Below are 20,474 nucleotides of genomic sequence, written 5' to 3' on the forward strand. Positions count from 1 at the left end.
CTTACAAGAAACAAGGAAATGTACAGAGGTGCCATTGAATTATGGTTACAGACAGAGAAAAGATAAAAATTCATCGATGGTTTGCAATTGGATTTGCAAATTGTAAAGCAACCGGTCGGTGTCGCACCACGTGTTAATTATTTGTGGATTAGCTTTGATACTAAATCTATGTAATTGGGTTTCGCATAGAAATTGGATTTCAACATATCTGTAGAACTAAAATTAGATTTCACTTTTAATTATCAGAATCAGTTAGACGGTGAAGGTTTTGGGAACCAACAATGATTTTTTAAATTGGTATTCTAAATATCTTTGGAAGACTTGTTTTTTAAAACAAATTTCTGCAAAGTAAAATCCGATTTCATGTAAATTCTCAATTGGAAGAAGCGGCGTGGCAGATGATTTATTCTTTTGAGTTTGACTCAATTTTAAGATTGGGTCTTTCATTCCTGCAGTAAGATTACAAAATTTTATAAATTATTATTAGTTGTGAATTAGTAATAGAATATCAATTACTGATTTATTAGTTTGATTAGTAACTCATGGTTTCTATCACCACATTTGATATTGATTTGGAATTGATATTAAATATGTATAATTATATTATTTAGAATTAATACAATTAGTTAAATCCACATTTAATTATAGAATAAAATTTGATTTTATTTGTTGAGAGTTATTTGATATTCTATGTGATAAGAATGTTATTTGATTTATGCTTATTTATTTAACTATAGTAGTTAGACACCGTTTTATTGTCTGGGTTGGCAGTGCCCAGTATTTATAGTCCGTGTTATACTATGCCTGGGTAGGCGGCTCCCAGTAATTGTTTGAAATTTAATATCAGATATTATATTCACAGAACTAGTATCACACTTTTCCCCATAAAATATAAGTCTTGCTTTGAAACAAACGCATCGTCCATCATAATTGTTTGATGTTCCTAGCCTTTTCGACCACGACTTTTACGCCAAAGTGTTTACTCTAAATCTACAAGGCATAGGCTCATTCATAGATGCATGGTTGGCATCGTGTGATGGGGTTGACTTGCTTAAATTGTTTAGTGACGCCAAAGCGACCTAAATAGTTTATGGATGCATATTAATTGGATTAATAAACCAAGAATTGCAAAATAGTTGTTACAATTGGCTTGGAGCCTACCTTGTGATATTATTGTAGTGATCAGCCAAAGCAGGGGCTGCAATAATATAGACTTGGATCTTGGACCACTAAAATTTATATTTGATATAAATTCGTATTTTATGTTTGGGGACATAATATATGTTAAAATTAGTGGGAGCTAATCAATACAATAAACATTTGTTTGATTAGTGATACAAATGTGATCTTTATATGCTTTTCTAATTTGCTTTTCGTTTTATTTTCTGTTCAGATAATATGTCAAACTTATCTTATGAGTGTATGATGGAAACAGACAAATTGACTAGATCAAATTTCACGGAGTGGCAGAGAGACTGCCCAAAACTCAAGGCACAAGGTGCAATGAGTGGGAGCTCAGCTATGTCTGTCATTGAGATAAATATGTCTATGAATAACTCACAATCCTGGGTATTGGATACCGCTTGTGGTTTACACATTAGTAATAATGTCCAAGGTTTAATTGACAGCAGGAAAGTGAGGCCTGAGGAAGTAGACCTACGTGTTGGAAATGAAGCAAAAGTTGCTGCTGAACGCGTGGGAACTTATAGATTAGATCTTCCCTCAGGACATAGACTAGATTTACATAATTATTATTTTGTTCCAGTTATTTCAAAGAATATTATTTCCATTCCAATGTTGGACATGGAAGGTTTTTCCTTCCATTTTGCAAACAGCAGATGCTCGTTTTCTAATAATGGATTGTTTTATGGAAATGTCTCTTTAGAGAATGGATTATATATGCTTAAATGCAAACGAAATATTCTCAATGTGCAAAATAAAAGACTTAAGCTATGTAATACGGATAATGCTACTTATCTTTGGCATTGTAGACTTGGTCATATCAATGAGAAAAGGATAGCGAGATTGCAAAAGTTGGACTATCTAAATTCATTTGATTTTGAATCATATGGTGCTTGTGAATTCTGTCTCAAAGGAAAGATGACTAATAAGCCACTTTCTGAGAAAGGGGTGCGTGCTAATGATGTGCTAGAGTTGATCCACACAGATGTGTGCGGACCTTTTCCAACTCAAACAAAATGTGGTTATTCGTACTTCATTACTTTCGCTGATGATTTGACAAGGTATGGATATATGTATCTTATGAAACACAAATCTGAGGCCTTTGAGAAATTTATAGAGTTTAAGTGTGAAGTTGAGAAACAACTTAGGAAAAGTATCAAAACTCTTCGATCAGATCGATGGGGGGAATACTTGAGCCGAGAATTTCTTGATTACTTGAAATCGCATGGAATTCAGTCAGACTGGACACCTCCTGGTACACCACAAATGAATGGAGTATCTGAAAGGAGAAACCGAACATTATTAGATATGGTTCGATCCATGATGAGTTTAGCTAGTCTTCCTTTATTTCTCTGGGGTCATGCTTTACTAACGGCTATTTACATTCTAAATAGGGTTCATTCTAAATCAGTCGAGAAAACACCATATGAGTTATGGTGTGGCAAGAAAGCAAGTCTTAACCATATCCGGACCTGGGATTGTCCAGCTTTTGTTAAGAAAATGATGACTTATAAATTGGAAACTAAAAGTGAGAAATGTTATTTTGTGGGATATCCTAAAGAAACTAAAGGGTACGATTTCTACTGTCCTGAAAATCACAAGGTGATAACATCAAGGAATGTGACGTTCCTTGAAGACAGTTATGTCTGCAAGGAACACGGTCAAAATACAATAGATCTTGAAGAAATTCAAGAACCACAAGTTAACAATGAGGATGAGGTATTATCCACTGGATTGGACAATAACTCAGTAGGAGTTTTTGATGATCTATTGGGAGGGGAAATTACTCTTAGAGAGGACCTTAGAGAGACTCTCGAAGGACCACCTCAAGACAATGAGATGCATCAAAGACAAGATGATGCAATAGTTGCATCACCTCTACCTCAAGAAGATCATAGTAATATTCCCGAACCTTCTCACATACAGAATGAACAGCCTGAACCAGAGCAAAACCAACTCAATAGGCCTAGAAGGATTCGTCGTGCACCTGAGAGACTGAATCTAATGGTTGAGAACCAAGATGATGAAGTTGATTTAGATGATGATGAGCCTAAGACCTATACCGAGGCGGTGTCAGACACCGATCGAGAGAAGTGGCTTGAAGCCTTGATATCTGAAATGGACTCGATGTACTTCAACTTAGTCTGGGAACTAGTTGACTTTCCAGATGGGGTTTACCCCATAGGTTGCAAATGGATCTTCAAAAAGAAGAGAGATGCAGATGGCAAAGTACAAATCTACAAGGCTAGGTTAGTGGCAAAGGGTTATAGTTAGCGCGAAGGCATTGACTATGATGAAACCTTTTCGCCAGTTGTAAGATCAAGTCCATTAGCATATTACTTGCAATAGCTGCATACTACAACTTTGATATTTGGCAAATGGATGTCAAAACCGCATTTCTCAATGGAGAATTAGAAGGCGATGTCTATATGACACAGCCAGAAGGTTTTGTATCGAAAGAAAGGCCGAATGCAGTGTGCAAACTAAAGAAGTCCATCTATGGACTTAAGCAAGCTTCGAGGAGTTGGAATATTTGTTTTGACAGAACAATCAAATCGTTTGGTTTTGTCAGAAGCAAAGATGACCCATGTGTTTATAGTAAACGCGAGAATGGTAACGTTGTCTTCCTTATCATATATGTTGATGACATCTTGATTATGGGAAGCGATCGTTCCATGATGCAATCTGTGAAAGAGTGGTTGTCTAGTTCCTTTATGATGAAGGATCTAAGTGATGCTTCCTATATCCTTGGAATTAAGATCTATCGAGATAGACCAAACATGATGTTATGATTATCACAATCCACTTACATAGACAAGTTGCTAAGACGCTTCTCAATGGAGAATTCTAAGAAAGGTTTTCTTCCTATGGGACATAGCATTGTATTATCAAAGAAGGATTGTCCTTCTAATGGCAAAGAAAGAGACACCATGAAAAGGATCCCGTATGCTTCGACTATAGGATCTATTATGTATGCCATGATCTCTACTAGGCCAGATGTGGCCTATGCGCTTAGCATGACAGACAGATTTTAGCAAAATCCCGGTGAGGAACATTGGAAAATAGTTAAGACTATTCTCAAGTACCTTAGAAGGACGAAAGAATATTTCTTAGTCTATGGTGGACAACCAGAGTTATCAGTCACTGGGTACACTGATGCTTGTTTCCAAACAGACCATGACGACTATAAGTCTCAGTCTGGATATGTTTTTGTCCTCAATGGTGGAGCAGTGAGTTGGAATAGTTCCAAACAAAGTACAACTACCGATTCCACCACTGAAGCCGAGTATATTGCTGCATCTGAAGCTGCCAAAGAAGCTGTTGCTTTGTTAGAGTTCGTTAAAGAACTGGGTGGCATTACGAGTGCCAATAGTGCAATACATTTGTATTGTGACAACATTGGTGTTGTTGCGCAAACAAAAGAACCCAGAGCTACGAACAAGAACAAGCATGTTCCAAGAAGATATCATCTGATCAGAGAATTAATTGAAAGAGGCGACATAAAATTAGAAAGAGTACCCACTGATGATAATTTGGCTGATCCTTTCACCAAACCGTTATGCATAGCAAAACACAACAAGCACGTTGAGAGCTTAGGTGTTAGGCATGTTGGTAGATGGCTTTGAATCAGTGGGAGTTACAGTTTTATATGTCTTAGAAACATTTTGTGTTGAGACAATATTACTTGATCACATTATATGAAAATTTAATTTCCTATGGGTTTTGTGCACTTATTGGAATAATTGTTTAAAATGTTTGTATTTAGCCTAAATATTTGTTCCCTTGAATTATGACTGTCGTTAATGGTGTGAGACATTAATGATATAGTATAATTCTAAAATAGCCCTAACCAATGATCATCAAGAATGAGATATTGATGATATGTTATAGGTTAGCATGAGGTTTGCATCACATTCTTCGAGAATGTAGTTGTTCTCACAACTATGAGATATTAGATACTCGTGATGGACACATGGTATACTTTGGAGAGTATTGGTATACCATACTATTAAATTGTTTTGTTAAGTGTCTATAGTTTATCAGTACATGAAGTATGTAATAGTCCTTGGATCTGAGGTCATTACACATTTTGTTTGTTGAGTGGTGTGCTTTGATCTTGTCCAACGCTTTGCCTCCCAAAGGAGGATTGAGACACGGACTTGTGTTGGGTATATCATAAGATAAATGGAAATGGTAGTTGAGCCAAGAATGAGATTCATTCCTCGATTAGAATTTCGAGAGAACACTCAAATTCTCTATATTACTTGACCATTAAGTCATTGGCCAATGCAAATATATATTCAATTAAAGTAATTGAATATGATAGAATGAGTCATTTAATAAAGATGAGATAAAGTGATTGAGCTATTTGGATGACACATGACAAATCTTAGGCTCAATCGGGTGGTTCGTGAATGAAAGGATATTACTATAAACTTTGTGTAAAAGCTTTTTACCGAATTCACGTAAACGTCCTTCATATATCGAGCTACGCTGCCAACGCAGTCTAGGAGTTTTGTGCAGACTTCGATTAGATCGTCGTCGATAATGAGGGCCTAAAGAGTCACACTATATGTGTATTTTGATCTGCTCAAGGGTAAAATGTTAGAGCTGTGTATTATATCTAATGCTAGTCCAAGTGGGAGATTGAAAGATTAATGGGCCAGATTAGATTAATAGGAAATAATTCTATTGGGCTTGGTCCAATGTTACAATTATTATATTATATATATGCTCTATTGTAGAGAATAGAAGATACAGAAAACCTAATTTTCTAAGAGAGAAAAGCGGCGCTACGTTCACAAGAGATTTTCTAGCTTTCTCTATAGAACGATTGTACTGAGGAATTATTCCTGCATCGGATCAGAATACACGTGGACCTCGATAGTAGTGGATTCAACTTGCAGGACACAATCGTAGAAGAAAACAACACAACAAGTAAGATTTAGTTCCGTGTTGTGTTTCGTGCTCGACTTACAATATAATTATGAATCTAGATCTGTTATTCTTGTCTGCAATTTCCGCTGCGCTCATTAGATGAATACAAGAATTCCTTACAATTACAACGTCTATTCTATTATTAATTTACATCTGTATAATTTTATAGTGATAATATTGTAATTGTAAAAATCTTTAAAATATGAAATTATCAATAGTATAATGAGTTATTTATCTTGTACATATTAAATATTCGACACCATACATCGAAGCGGAATTCATTATTAATAATACTATTAGCAAGGTCAGTTTGAATGGCATATAAGAGCATCCGCAGTGGTGACACCGTCCGTCCGTACCAGAGCCGGGCGCACCGCTGTGCTCTTGCCGCTGGCGCGGTGCTGCTCGATGCATCGAGCACGTCCGTGCCTGCGAGCAGCACACGTGTCAACGCCTGATTGGCCAACGGAAATGCCGTTGAATTTCCTTTTTTTAAAAAAAATCGGATTTTAATTAAAAAATCTGATTAAAAATAAAAAAAATATTTTCCCACTTCCTAAAAAATTATATCCGTTTTCACCCCACTTTTAATTTATTTTTCATATTTTTTTCCCAAAAGATTCACATTTTCATCTATAAATACCCCCATTTCCACACAAAAAATTTCACACCACACTACACAATTCTCATCTAAATTCTCTCATTTCCATTCTTACAATTCTCAATATTTCTTTCACTCTTACAACAAAAAAATATCCGGCTCCGGCGATCACCCCTCCGACTGCCGGGGTTGGAACCACGAATGGTTCGGCTCACAACCATTTCCTAATCCGGACACGGAATTTTCGGCCCCTCCTCAAACCCAAAGTTCGCAAGCTCCGGGTGGCTATCGGCCTTACTCGGTGGACGACCAAGATGCCCCCGATGGGCAATACGGGTGGGCACCCGAACCACCCGTACCTAGAGCGGGAGGGAGCGGCAACTCTCAAACTCCTCATCTTCCTACTCATGGTGTCCGCACCCCGTACACTCCGGGGGAGATGGATCAATTATTCAAAGCGTTTTTGTCTATCTCCGAAGATCCGGAGATTGGTACGAACCAATCCGGGGACCATTTTTGGTGGCGCATCTGTCGTCGGTACAATCAAAACCGGCCGGTTGGAACAATCGAGCGCAACAAGAGTATGGTGCGCAATGCCATATATAGAGCCAACGAAGAAATCCAAAAGTTCCAAGGGTATTACCTCCAGGAAGAGCGGTCGGCGGGGAGCGGCAGAAGCGAGGTCGACATCATCAGTGCCGCGTTGGCAACCTACCAATCCCAACACTACAAACCGTTCAAGTACCTCAATGTTTGGCAGGAGGTGCGTGTGCATCCGAAGTATAAGGGAGGCGTATCATCCTCCTCTAGCTCCTCCAGCAAACGGTCGAGGTCGGTATCCCTATCCGATGCCAGCTCCGATGAGGTGTCCACCCAACTCGCCGGAGCTAACTTGGGTAGCCCCGACGTCGGCCCGAGTAGTTCCTAACGCCGGCCGCAAGGAAAGAAGAAGTCGACGGCCAACCGCCGTCGTGCCGCGACTCCATCCGCCCCCGATCCCGCTCCCTTTGTGCCACCTCAACCCCCCCCCCCACCAATTCGTTGTGGGGGGTTTTGGCCCAACTCAATTTGGCCGATAGGTCAACTATGACCCCAAAGCAACTTTGATCGCATGTGGCAATGATACGGGGTCTCCAAAGAACATTGGGGGTAGAGCCGGATGAATAGTCTTCCACATGGGTATTTTTAGCCTTTAATTATGTAATTTTTAATTTTTAGGAGTTTAATTATGTAATTTTTAATTTTTAGAATTTTAATTATGTACTTTTTATTATTTTTATAATTTGTAATAGTATTCCGGGTAATTTTAATGCATTTTAATATTGTGGAAATGTTTTATTTAAATTGAATAATAGAATGGTGTGACCCTTGAGTTTGTCCTTGCGGAAGAGCATAGATGTGGGTGTTGTGCTCTTGCCTAAGAGCAGGGAGTAAAAGTGGGTCCAGGCCCATAGCCGTGCTCGTTGGCAAGAACACGGATGGGAATGCTATAAGGTGTTAAGAGCATCCACTACGTTGTCCCCCCACCGTCTCTTAACCGTCCCTTAAACTACTATTTGAGGGCCCCACTGTACTTTATTCCTCCATCCCTTAACTAAGGGACGGAACCTGCACCGCTCTGTCCCTTAACCGTCCCTTATTCCGTCCCTTAAATTACTATTCATTCAATTTCATTTTTTATTTTTTTTCCAACCCAATTCAATTAAAACAAATACACTTTATTAAAAACCACACTTTATTAAAAAAACACACAACATAATTTAAAATACAAATCTGGAGGACTACTCCGCAGGCGAATCATCCTCCGGAGGCGGTCGAGGTGGAGGGGGAGTCGGAAGGCCAAGTCGTGCTGCCATATGCACAACTCCGTTCCACCAGGCCGCGTATTGGGAGGGCGAGTAGCGGGAAACGTCCGCCATTGTGGCAGTCATGTACACCGCCATAAGTGTGTCCGAGCCTCCCTGTGAGCCCGATCCCGAGGCCGCCTAGCTTGATTCGCCTCGCCCCTTCCTCGTTCTAGCCGCTTTCGCCGCCTTCGTCCCTTGCGGCCGACGGCGCCCACCTCCAGATCCTCCAGCATCGCCGACCGTACCCGCAAACTCCTGCGATTCAGCCTCATGTGGGCTGATGCTCTCAGCGGTGTCACCACCAGACGAGTATTGGCCACTCTCCGTATGCTTGGTGCGCTTCAAGTTTGAGCCCGAGCTGGAGCGGAAACCGCCGGCCCACCGTTCCTCGTCCTTCACGGCCTGCCAAACATCAACAAATATGAATTGTTGACGGGTGTCCTGGTAGTAGGCGCCCAAAGCGGACGTCAAAATGTCGGTTGCCGTGGAGCCACTTTGGTAGCGCGCCGCTTCGGCCGAGTAGATGCCGCATAATTTTTTGACCTGTCGGTCGACTCGGTCAAAGTGAGAGCGGAGCATTTTATATTTGCGCTTGCGGGAGCCTTTCGGCTTTATCTGGTGGTAGACCTCGCAGACCTTTTCCCAGAAACACTTCCGGGGTTGTTGATTCCATACGATGGGATCGTACGAGACGGTGATCCAGGTGTTGTACACCGCCAGCGTTTCGAGGTTGCTGTAAGGATGCCGGCCTAGATCCTCTTCCTCCTCCTCGTCCTCGCCCGCCTGGGGTTGTACACGGCCTCGGCCACCTCCACCGCCACGCCCACCTCTCGGCGTGGGATCAACGGGAAAATCCTCCCGGATCTGGGATAATCCCTGCGAATACCGCGGGGCGGAGGGACGGACATATGCATCAACGTCAAAATTGGGTAGTTGGTACCCACCCGGCGTCGCCGAACCCTGGGTCCCCGGCGTTGACGAACTGGAACCTCCAAGTGTGTTGATCATGGTCTCCCAATCGCCGAAGGCGTTGAGATCCCACCTGCCGGAGCCGGAACCGCCGTAGTTGCCGTCGCCGGACATCTTGAGCTGTTATATAAAAAATTGAGAGGAAATTGAGATGATAGAAAGAATAGATGTGTAGTTGTGTGTGAAATGATGATGAGTTTAGGAGTATTTATAGAGTAAAAATTAATTAAAAAATAAAAAAAAAAACAAAAAAACGGTATTATTACCGTTAGAATTTTTTTCCATTTATTTTTATTTTTATTTTTTAAAAAATTCGAATTTTGTAAAAAATGATATTTATTGCGTCAGCACGTAACGACGCCCACTCGCGGGCCGGCGAGTGGGCGTCACGCACGACGCCGGGTCGCGCCATGTCGCCTAGGCGCGTGGCGAGACCGCCCGTCGCTTGTCTCGGCGACACAGGAAGCGGGACGGGATGGGATGGGACGGGACGGGACGGCGAGCTGCAACGCGTCAAGCGACGGACCCGTCGCTCCGGGACGGGTCGCGGGACATAGTGGATGCTCAAGTAGGAGTAGTATAACTAAAAACTTTTTGAAGTAAAAAGATATTTAATGAAATGACCATACTAACCAGAATTCATGATTACGAGGCTGAGTATCAGTTCTATAAAGTTTGACGGCGGCGGTGCCGTGAGCCTGTGATGTCTTCAGAGATATGTTTAAGTTTCCCCTGTAGAATGGAAGGCACTCCCATAAGAGTGTCCACAATGGTGGCCCTTGAAGGCCACCAAATGTGGCCCGGCCACCATTCGTGGCTCTCTTGTGGCCTTTACAATGGTAAAGGCCACGAAATGTATAAAAACAATAGGGCCACGAAATGTGGCCCTCTCCAAAAAATAAAATTAATTTGTTTGCTTTTGTAATAATATTGTGCAATATGATACATGCAGTCATGATGTCTGCGACATCATTTTCGTGCCATTGTCGAGCCGGGCACCGTATAATTGCCCATCGCGCTTGGAGTACACCAAAAGCTCGCTCCACATCCTTCCTAGCACCCTCTTGTTTTTTCGCGAAGTAGGTTTGCTTCGGTCCAACGGGTTGTCGGATCGTCTTCACAAACACGGGCCAGCGAGGGTATATACCATCGGCCAAATAGTACCCCATGTTGTACTGAGTGCCATTGGCCATGAATCTAACCTGCGGACCCTCACCCCGGCTCTCGTCATTGAACAGGTGGGACGATCGTAGAACGTTTATGTCGTTGTTCGATCCAGCGACCCCAAAATACGCGTGCCAGATTCGCAAGCGGTAATCAGCAATTGCTTCAAGAATCATCGTGGGATGTCGCCCTTTGAAACCAGAAGTGAATTGCCCCTTCCAAGCCACCGGGCAGTTCCTCCACTCCCAGTGCATGCAATCGATGCTCCCCAACATCCCTGGAAAATGATGTACAGTCCCGTGCATGTCCATCAGACGTTGGCAATCATCAGCCGATGGCTTCCGTAGATACTCTCCCTTGAAGATATCCTTAATGCCCCTGCAAAACTGCCTCAACGTCTGTAGGGCAGTCGTTTCGCCCATCTGTAGGTATTCGTCGAACATGTCAGCGGTCCGGCATATGCAAGCTGTCTAATTGCCATCGTACACTTCTGGTATGTCGACAAGCCGGGTCGGCCGGAGGCATCATATCGCAAGTTGAAGCACCTGAACCGCTGCGCCAAACACGTCGCTATATGGACGAAGAGACGTTGCGACATTCTGAACCGCCGACGGAAAATTTCTGCCGGATAACGGGCGTTCTCGTTGAAGTAGTCTTCCATCAACCGGCAGTCAGCCCCGGTATGATCACGGTCGAAAAATCGCCGATGATAGAATGGCCGAGGGACTGCCACCGCCGCCGCCGCCTCAGCCGCCGCCTCCGCCGCATCTTCCGCCTCGTCGGCTTCACGTTGCACCGCTGCAACAAGGTTTTGGAACTCCAGATCTACCGCTTGTTGGAATTGTTCATCGTCGGAATCCATAGTTCCAAGGTTGTATTGAAATTGGAAGGAAAGATTGGAGGAAAATGGAAGTAAAATTGAGTTGGAAAAATGGAAATGGAGGAAAATGGAAGTAAAATGGAGTTGGAAAAATGGAAATGGGAGTGTATATTTATAAAATAATTTTCGAAACTTAAAAAAAAAAAAAAAATTATTCCGCGGCCCAGCCGCGAAACGTGGCTCGCTGCAGTGGAGGGCCGCGGCTCCCACGGCTCAGCCGCGTGAAGGCCGCTGCCGCGGCTCACCCTCGGCTCCCGGCCCTGCGCCCCGGCTCTCGGCTCTCTGCAATGGGGGGCCGCGCGAAGGCCGCCGGCCGCGGCTCCCCCATTGTGGACACTCTAAAGCCATTCTTTTTTTTATTTTTCCCACGTTATCAATTTTTAAAATTTATCTTGCCACCATGAAAGGATCCTCCCACATAGCCCTCCCATTTCTATTTAATTTCTATATTATCATTTATTTTGTTTTAAATTTCTAGGACTTGTATTTTTAATATGTTATCAAATTAAATAAATTTAAATGCAAAAAAATATTGATACGCAAATCGTCGTTGTATTGCAAGATTGAAAAACAGAATACAACGAGATACAAATTTAAAAAAACCTACATTTAAAAAAAAACAGAAAATAACAAATCAACAAAAACACAAATAAGACTCAAGCGTCATCATCGTCAAAATGCAGACCCAGCTGTTTCTTTATCTTGTTGATAGCTTTCTAGATGTCCGCTTTGACACGATCATCCGGTTCATCTCGATACCGCTTGTACAACTTATACCGCTTGTAGAACTTATACATCCTCCACAATGCAGGGCCTATCAAAAGCCCTTACTCATCGGCCAATTTGGAGAGAGAAGCAATGGCCTATCATAGGCAATGGTTGGCTGATGGTGACAGATCAGGAGGGCCTCTCCATCTACCAACCATTGCTAATGCTCTAATGTTGGAGTATCTCCATCTGCCGACCATTGCTAATGCCAACCATTGCTAATGCTCTAATGTTGGAGTATCTCCATCTGCCAACCATTGCTAATGGTCTAATGTTGGAGTATCTCCATCGGCCGACCATTGCTAGCTAATGGTGTAAGAGCATCCACAATAGTTCGTGGACAAGCAATAGTCCAGCCATAGCACAGCCACAAACTCCTCTGCCACATCAGCAGCACTAAATTCCTCCTGCCACATCAGCAGGACAAGCAACTGGACAAGTAATAGCCCAGCCACATCATCAGCACTAAAAACAAATAATTAAACAATCACACAAAATACGGAATTAAATTTACGACACATATACGGGATAATTCAATAATAATATTAAAAATTTAAAAAGTACATTAATTAAAAAAAAGTCAAATAAAAAAAAATTACATTACTTAAAAAAAACTCCTAATCCACGCACGAGCCCCCCGCCTCCGCCGCCGCCTCACTCCTCGCCGTCGTCGCCGCTATCCGGGACCCCCAAATCTGCGTTATCTGAGCCCGCGTCAGAGCCCCGCGTCAGAGCCCATGTGTGCGAAGCAGCAGTAGCAAAATCAAGACTGAGGCGATAGACGTTGTCTTCCCCGGCGTCTCCCGCCATCCCCGGCGTCCCCGCCATCCCCGGCGTCCCCTGCATCCCCGCCATCCCCGGCGTCCCCTGCATCCCCGCTGCCCACCCCGGCATCATCGGTCCCCCCTGACCCCCCGGCATCCCCTGCCATCCCGGCATACCACCACCAGATGCCATCCCGGGCATCATCTGCTGCCAAGGGTACATGTTGTTGTAGTACCCGGGCATCTGATTCCATCCACCTCCCACGGGGACTGCGGGAGTTTGAGATCCGCTCGACCCTGAAGTTGGCTCGTTGTTGAGATCCATTTCGCGTTGTTGATCTTGTACAGAAATTAAGATAGAGAGAGTACTCGTTAAAACAAGTGGTGCGAATGAAAATGTCGTGCAAATCGCGTATATATTGTGTTTCGAAAATTTAATAAAAAAAAATTTGCTTGCCGGTTCCTCGCCGATCGGGAGGCTGCAATAGCGGCAAGCCGATTGGCGAGCGTCCGAGAATCGGCGTACCCTCGCCGAAATTCTCGCCGATTTGGCGTTCGGCGAGCGCCAAAAATCGGCGAGCGAGCGGCTCGCCGACCACTGGAGATGCTCTAATGTTGGAGTACTATAGCATTGCTGCTTGATTGAGAAGTATAGCTTTTTTGTAATTTTATGATAAAATTTGCACACCGCTCAGGAATACTCTTCTCAACAAACAAATCAAGCCTTAAATTTATGATTAACCGAACACGCCATTTAATAATATATGTGGACAGATGCAGTTTACTCTGGACCACCATCCCAATTCGAGCCTTAAATCCATGTTTTTGTATAATCAGCAGCTTTTCATTTTCCAATACTGTACTTGTTTCTTCTTTTCCACGATTATTCAGGTATTCAAATTAGAATCTTGTTGCATAGACAGACACAGAAAGAATCTCAACTGTAAAGTGAAATTAAAGAGTTCAAAGAGTTTTTGCACATTTACAGCGGGTTCTTGCATATAACACAGAGCATTGATTATTGATTGATTGTTATGTCAGCTTCTTTATAAAGAGAGAAGAAACTTCTGAACAATTATAAATGACCTGAACAAACAGCCATCCTTTTTCAGGTGATGCCATCTATAAACAAGCAAAGACATTTCATCACCTCAACCTTAAACACTATGCACCCAAAATTTACCCACTTCTCTCCATCTAACAAGGAGACAACAGAAACAAAAAAGCATGTACTTATTTTTAGCCAAGGATAGTAGAGCCCTACTTCGAGTTCCGGAGCTCAGGGCGAAGCAGCATCATACTGGACTTCCTGCTCCTCGAACTTCACTGCCACCAAGAACCTTATACTCACCTGAACAACAAACAACACCACATGCAAATACATTAGAATATACTCTCAGTTCACTATCAGCCCAAGGTCCAACTGCTGGGGCATCACCTGTTGTGGGTTGTAGACAGCATACTCGTTGTACTCGAGGGGGCTGTCCTTGTGCTCCGATCGGACTAGCTTACCACAGGGCACCTTCACATCATTCCACGCACAATGCTCCGACTCATCTGTCTTCTTCCTCCCTCGCCCAATCACCCCGTGTTTCTTCTCTTCTAGTTCTGCCGCATCCTTTGCGGCCACATTTCATTTGACAATACCATGAGAAAAATGACTCAAAATTAAGCAGATGAGAAATACTAACAGTAATACCTCCGGAGCACCTTCTAGCTCAGTAATTTGATTGCCTAAAGATGCAACTGCCAACACAAGAAATCCCTCTGGCCTATCGACTGCCGTGAAACCATACCTGGCCGCTTCTGCTGCGGCATCTGAGCAGACTATCGCCCTCCCAAACTAACCATAGATACAAGTATCAGGGTCAACAACTTACAACCATGAACATGCTTTCACTACTTCTAGCAACCTTACCATGTAACCAGCAACAGGCAGAAAGCACACCGAAGGTAAGAAACTCTTCTCCAAATGCCGCAACAGATTGGAACTTCGGGTACCTAACAAGAAATAAGCTTAGGACTCGAGGATCCTACACCGCAGCACTGTGCAATCAAACAATGTGTATACTTCTCTAGTACTCACCACACCATAGCAAGATATTATTCGGTAGCTTCTTGATTTCATCGAAGGAGGGGCCAGCGCTCACTTCAACTGCAAAGACATCCTCGATTGATACTCCATAACTCTGGAAAAGATGCAACTTGTGATCACATGATTCATGTACTGCTGATACTAGCTCTTAAGAGGGTCATGAACTTACAATTTCCCCAACTTCAATAGGCTCGTAGGTTTTCTCCAAATAATTAGCTACCATCTTGTAGTCATCACTGTCCTTTTCAACTGGAGAAATAGAGCATCCCAACTTTTTATAACGTTCAAACAGAGGATCATCGAGAGTAGAACCAGACATATCGCCTATGAGTCGTGAAGCCACATTTATATCTCTGATTGTTTCCACTGCAGCTGCTCCCTGCAATGTTCTTTTTCAATGAGAATCAGAAAGTCAGAGATAATATAGTTGTAGTTTGACCACTGTTGAAAGTGCTAACATGGTCAGCTATGTCGGTGAAATCCCGGAAAACATAGGGTCTGGTGCTAGGCAGAAGAGTGAACATTCGCTGGCTAAAATCAGACCATAAGGAATCCCTTTTCGGCCCCGTCTCTGTGTTCGTCCTTAAAGTCTCTGCAAATTCTTGTAGAGTATCCTCACCTGGGCATCATTACACAGTAAAAAATGTGACCAATAATCAAGAGATTAAAGCAAGAGTTTGAGAAGCTCTTACATCTTTTCAAGTGCATCTCAGTAACCATACCCAGAGGCAACTCCGGAAAATCCAACCCCATTTCCATCATAGCATACCTGCATCAAGAATTACACCTTAGCACCCTCATTCTAAGATTGTGACAAGTTGATATCCATGTTGGCTAATCATGAAACATACCTGTATATCTCTTGACTACACAGGACCTTCATGAACTTTGCAACCTTTGGCTCAAGTTTGCAGTGCAGTGCCGCCGTGCCAAGTTGTCTCAATCCCAGACCCCCATGTCTCACCTCAACTCCATCGTCCTAAACCACATTACCTTACATTATATTCTTAAAATACAATCAATTTTACAGTATCTTGGTATAAGCACGCACCATGTCAATGGGGAATAACTTCCTAAGTCTCTTCTGTATCTTCTTCTCTCTCTCCCATGGTTCGAACTTGTTACCAGTCACCCCTTCAAATAGTTTGGCAAACTCTTGGATTGCACCATCAACGTTATCCCGTTCCTCCAACTTCTCATCCACTCCATCTAGATTACCTATCATGCCCTTCTTGTAGTACATGTAAAGCTGGCCCTCAGGTATCGTAATCAGTTGCATAATGCAATACCTATGTCAGGTCAGTTCATCAGCACACAATAGAGTAGAAATCGACAATGGTAAGTCAGACATAAGATCCATACTCATTTAAGCCTGCCCCTTTATCCGAAAGGGTCAAGGCGCAATTGTACAAGATTCCATCCTTCTCTAAAATTTGCCCGACATCTTGCAACTTTGTGTCCTTATGCACGCCTCTCTTTCCATATACCTTAAGCTGAAGTTCCAAACAATTTACGAGCCAAGCTATGCTGTCGAAACCATATAAGCAAGAACAGGCCAACAAATACCTCAGATGTAATGGTTTCAAGAGCCTCCTCAGAAGGATCTTGCTGATACAAGGGTATGCCTTTTCCACCTACAGAAATATCGCTAGCGATGTCATAGGCTCCAAGAGGTTGTGGCTCCTCCTTTTCGATACTGTCTCTTAACCAAGCTTCGCGTACTACTGGTATTCCCTTTTCCCTGGAATCATATGTATAAATACTTGAATTCAAAGTAAAATCACAAGCATCAAATCCTTTGAACTCCCAATACCTATCAACAGACAAATATATGAAATGCTCAAGAACTCTTACATTGCTTCAGTCAACTTGGAAGAGCCACCACATTCCCGCTCAGCTGGAGACACGACCAGGCAAGACACCCCTGCAAAGTAGCACACACCCTACTTAGTATCCAAATACAGCGCCACAGTATCATAAACTAGCAAGCTCTCTATATAAGTACCCATCACTGAGTTGGCAACTTTCCCTCCAGCCTTCTCAATCTTTGACTTCCAATATTGCTGTAACGGACAAAGAGAATATACATACAAAACATCAGTAGACAAGCGGCAAGACACCAACAGTTGGGTCAGAGAATTAAAGCACATACATGTGTACGTGTCAAACGGCCTGCCAGACAAATCATCCTTCCCTTCAAAGGTTTTTCAGACTGTAAAACTGCGCGAGGGCGAGATTTAGGATCTTGATGTTTTTTCAGCAACTACAAAAAAAAACAATTTAGAGATTTAGGATCTTGGTGCTTTTTCAGCAAGTACATCAAAAAGAATCAATTTTCACAGACAGTCCACTATAAATCAGATTCAAACAAGGCAATGAAGAAGAAATTTACTTCAGCAACATGGGAATCCTTGACAGAATCCGGCAGTTTAGTCGGCTCATTCCTTCTGGGAAGATCTTTAGTGGTAAAAGTGCAGGTAGACCACTCAGTATATACACCTGAGCATCTAAAGTTCCTGTCGGAGATCTTCAAAGTGCCACCACAAACAGGACAGTCGTCTACTAACGGCCCGTAAAATAGGACATCTTGACTGCATTTGAATATAAAGCACCATATTTGTAAAATAACTAGAATTCCATGAAAGAAAGATCTCGTCCATATTTTTCACCCAAGAAAAGAGAGGAAAAAAAACTACAATCACTTACCATTTAGGAACTACAGCATCATCCGATTCCCCCGCATCTTGGCCATTTGCCTCAAGAATCTCCCGCATCTGCTTGATTGATAGATGCTCGCTCGTTTCCTTACAGAACTTCTCAAACTCTGCTATGATCTCCTCAGTCGACCTCTCACTCCCATTTTCCTCGCCCTTGTCGGTCTTGGTTTTTTCCTTCTTCACTTCCTTGGCGCTTCCCTCATTCCCATTTTTTTCCTTCTTCACGTCCTTGGTTCTCTCCTCGGTGTCTGTTTTTGCCTTCTTTGGTGAATGCTCAGATTCTCCTTCACTTGCTTTGGCCTCGGCCTTTTGCTTCCTTGTGGCCACCTTTTCCTCATTTCCAGAGGAATAAGCGTGTGATCTAGTCTCATGAACCTTAAATTCGCAATAACACACTCTTGAGCAAATTAAGACAATTAACCTACTACGTAACATCAATTTACTTGCAATCATCATCTGCTGCAAGGCATAATCACATATTTATCCTCCAAATCTAGCTACACTCAACTAATTGCTTATAATGCATGCTCCTTCCCGAGAGTTCAATTGACAAATCCAGACTAATGGATACCAAGAAAAATCATCAGCTACTAAAATTAAATGGTGAGCATATAAAAGCACTCATTTGCATAATATAAATTTCCAAGAAAAATAATTTGTCTAAACCAACTACTCCTATTAACCAAATAATATTGCTCCAAATGAAATCATACTAAATCCCAACGGTCGAATTAATCATACATACACATAAACCCTAAAAATATTTCACATTTCTTCATCAGATGACAATCATGATTATAGATAACACAACATGCAGCAGAAACAGAACAAAACCTTCATTTTCCAACAACTTCAGTTAGTCTCTCCTCCTAACCACAAATTTTAAACCCAAACAGCAGAAAAAAAAAAGGAACAAATTGAAATTGTGGTATCAAAATACAAATTCCGAGTTATGCCAATTTCTTTATAGACAGGGATGTCGGTGGCGGGAGCTGACCTGGGAAAGCCGAGCGACTGCGTGTCTTTATCACAATACAACAGGTGTACAGCGGTTTGCCACGACTACAAGATGCTCAGCTGCAGTAGACATGCTTCGTGACAAGTGCTGCGTGTTGTTCCCCGCGCTTTGAGGAGTTGTACCTTAGCAATCTGCAGCATAATGTAGTAGGTATTGCACAATTGCACTTAAACATCAGGAACAAAATTTCCTATTTTGGGGGATGAATGAGATCACTGGTTCAATTTTCTGCGGTTGGGCGGCACGTGTGGATTATTCTTCGATTTATTGGAACTCCAAAATTGTTGCGTGAGTGAAAGTGACCTTTAGCTATTGAATATAGACATCATTTGATAACTTGCACTAGCTATAGTCCACCACTCCGAAGATGACTACGTGATAATTACAATTTTATTCTGTGGGTTAAAATGCAAAGAATTAAATAGAGATTTTATTCTGTGGGTTAAAATGCAAAGAATTAAATAGTGAGAAAAATTGATGTGGTAATTGGTAAAGAAATTAAAAAGAGATCAAATCATAACAGAATAATTTAAGGAGATATGAAATTGATGTGGTAATTTAACAGAATAATTTAAGGAGATATGAAATTGATGTGGTAATTGGTAATTAGAATTAGGGTAAATCTTTACCTTATTTTGTATAGTCCACACCCTATATAAAGGGATGTATACAATGAAATAAATTAAGTTGAATAAGAATTAAACCTTTCAACATGGAATAAGAGCATGGCTCAGAAAAAAAATCATCATAGCCCAAACATATACCTTTCGACCTAAGGCCATAATCAAGACATGGCAGAAGAAGAAACCGAAACCAAACTCAAAGTCTCAGACAACCATAAACTGAAAGTAAGCAAGAATGTTACCATCGCCGTAAAGCTCAACTAAACAAATTATTCGTTATGGGCACGGCTGATGAAGATTCAGATTGGAAATAGAAGGGTACTCCGACACATCAACGGCAATCCACCACCACCAGAACCAGGGCGACCGATTACACGGAGTGGGAGGAGACAGACTTAATCGTCTTCTCATGGATTCTGGACAATATCGAGACTGATATTGTTATCGATTTTGTCCACCATCAAACGGCACAAGCACTATGGAAGAGCTTAGCCGTAACGTTCGAGAGCACGTCCGACCCCTTCCTGCTCTTTGATCTGGAAGAAAAAGCAAAGAACGTTAAACAAGGGGAACAAAGCCTTGAGGCATATTGGCGTCACTTACATGGAACATGGATTGATGTAGATCGAAGCCAAGAACAACCAGTCACATGTTGTGACAAAGGAGTAGGACAATTCAGGCGATACATTGAAATACGGCGATTGTTCAAATTTCTGACCGGTCTCAACCCAAGATACGACTAGATTAAGCGAGAAGTCCTCAAAGATCGACCATGGCCCTCAGCGGAGGTCACGTACGGCTGGATAAAGAGGGAAGCCGCACGGCTGAAAATCATGCCGGCAACCACCGTCGAACCAGCCGGCGCAACCAACGAAACAGTATCATCATCGGGCAGTATCAGGCTCGGA

General features: G+C 42.3%; 1 protein-coding gene across 1 annotated transcript; it reads right to left on the reverse strand.

Moving 5' to 3' along the window:
• Positions 1 to 14,127: 14,127 nt before the first annotated feature.
• LOC121743185 (protein ADP-ribosyltransferase PARP3-like) lies at positions 14,128 to 18,848 on the reverse strand. The gene is made up of 18 exons (XM_042136419.1): positions 18,760 to 18,848; positions 17,915 to 18,300; positions 17,601 to 17,799; positions 17,361 to 17,471; positions 17,214 to 17,271; positions 17,063 to 17,132; positions 16,775 to 16,949; positions 16,571 to 16,701; positions 16,260 to 16,497; positions 16,060 to 16,187; positions 15,901 to 15,977; positions 15,667 to 15,827; positions 15,378 to 15,587; positions 15,200 to 15,302; positions 15,032 to 15,114; positions 14,813 to 14,956; positions 14,552 to 14,731; positions 14,128 to 14,464 (listed from the first exon to the last, which is right to left on the reverse strand). The coding sequence occupies exons 1-18, from the start codon at positions 18,763 to 18,765 to the stop codon at positions 14,393 to 14,395; spliced, it is 2,532 nt and encodes an 843-aa protein (XP_041992353.1). The 5' UTR covers positions 18,766 to 18,848; the 3' UTR covers positions 14,128 to 14,392.
• Between the last annotated feature and the right edge of the window lie 1,626 nt (positions 18,849 to 20,474).

Source organism: Salvia splendens, chromosome 1 (assembly GCF_004379255.2).
Source record: "Salvia splendens isolate huo1 chromosome 1, SspV2, whole genome shotgun sequence".
In the NCBI taxonomy this organism is placed as follows: domain Eukaryota; kingdom Viridiplantae; phylum Streptophyta; class Magnoliopsida; order Lamiales; family Lamiaceae; genus Salvia; species Salvia splendens.

Bases quoted from the DNA above. Each gene is read 5' to 3' on its own strand.
- LOC121743185 (XM_042136419.1), bottom strand. The intron at 17,272-17,360 runs GTATGTGCTTTA...TGTCCGTTACAG, and splicing joins GCCGTTTGACACGTACACAT to CAATATTGGAAGTCAAAGAT. The intron at 15,303-15,377 runs GTAAGTTCATGA...CATCTTTTCCAG, and splicing joins CTATTGAAGTTGGGGAAATT to AGTTATGGAGTATCAATCGA.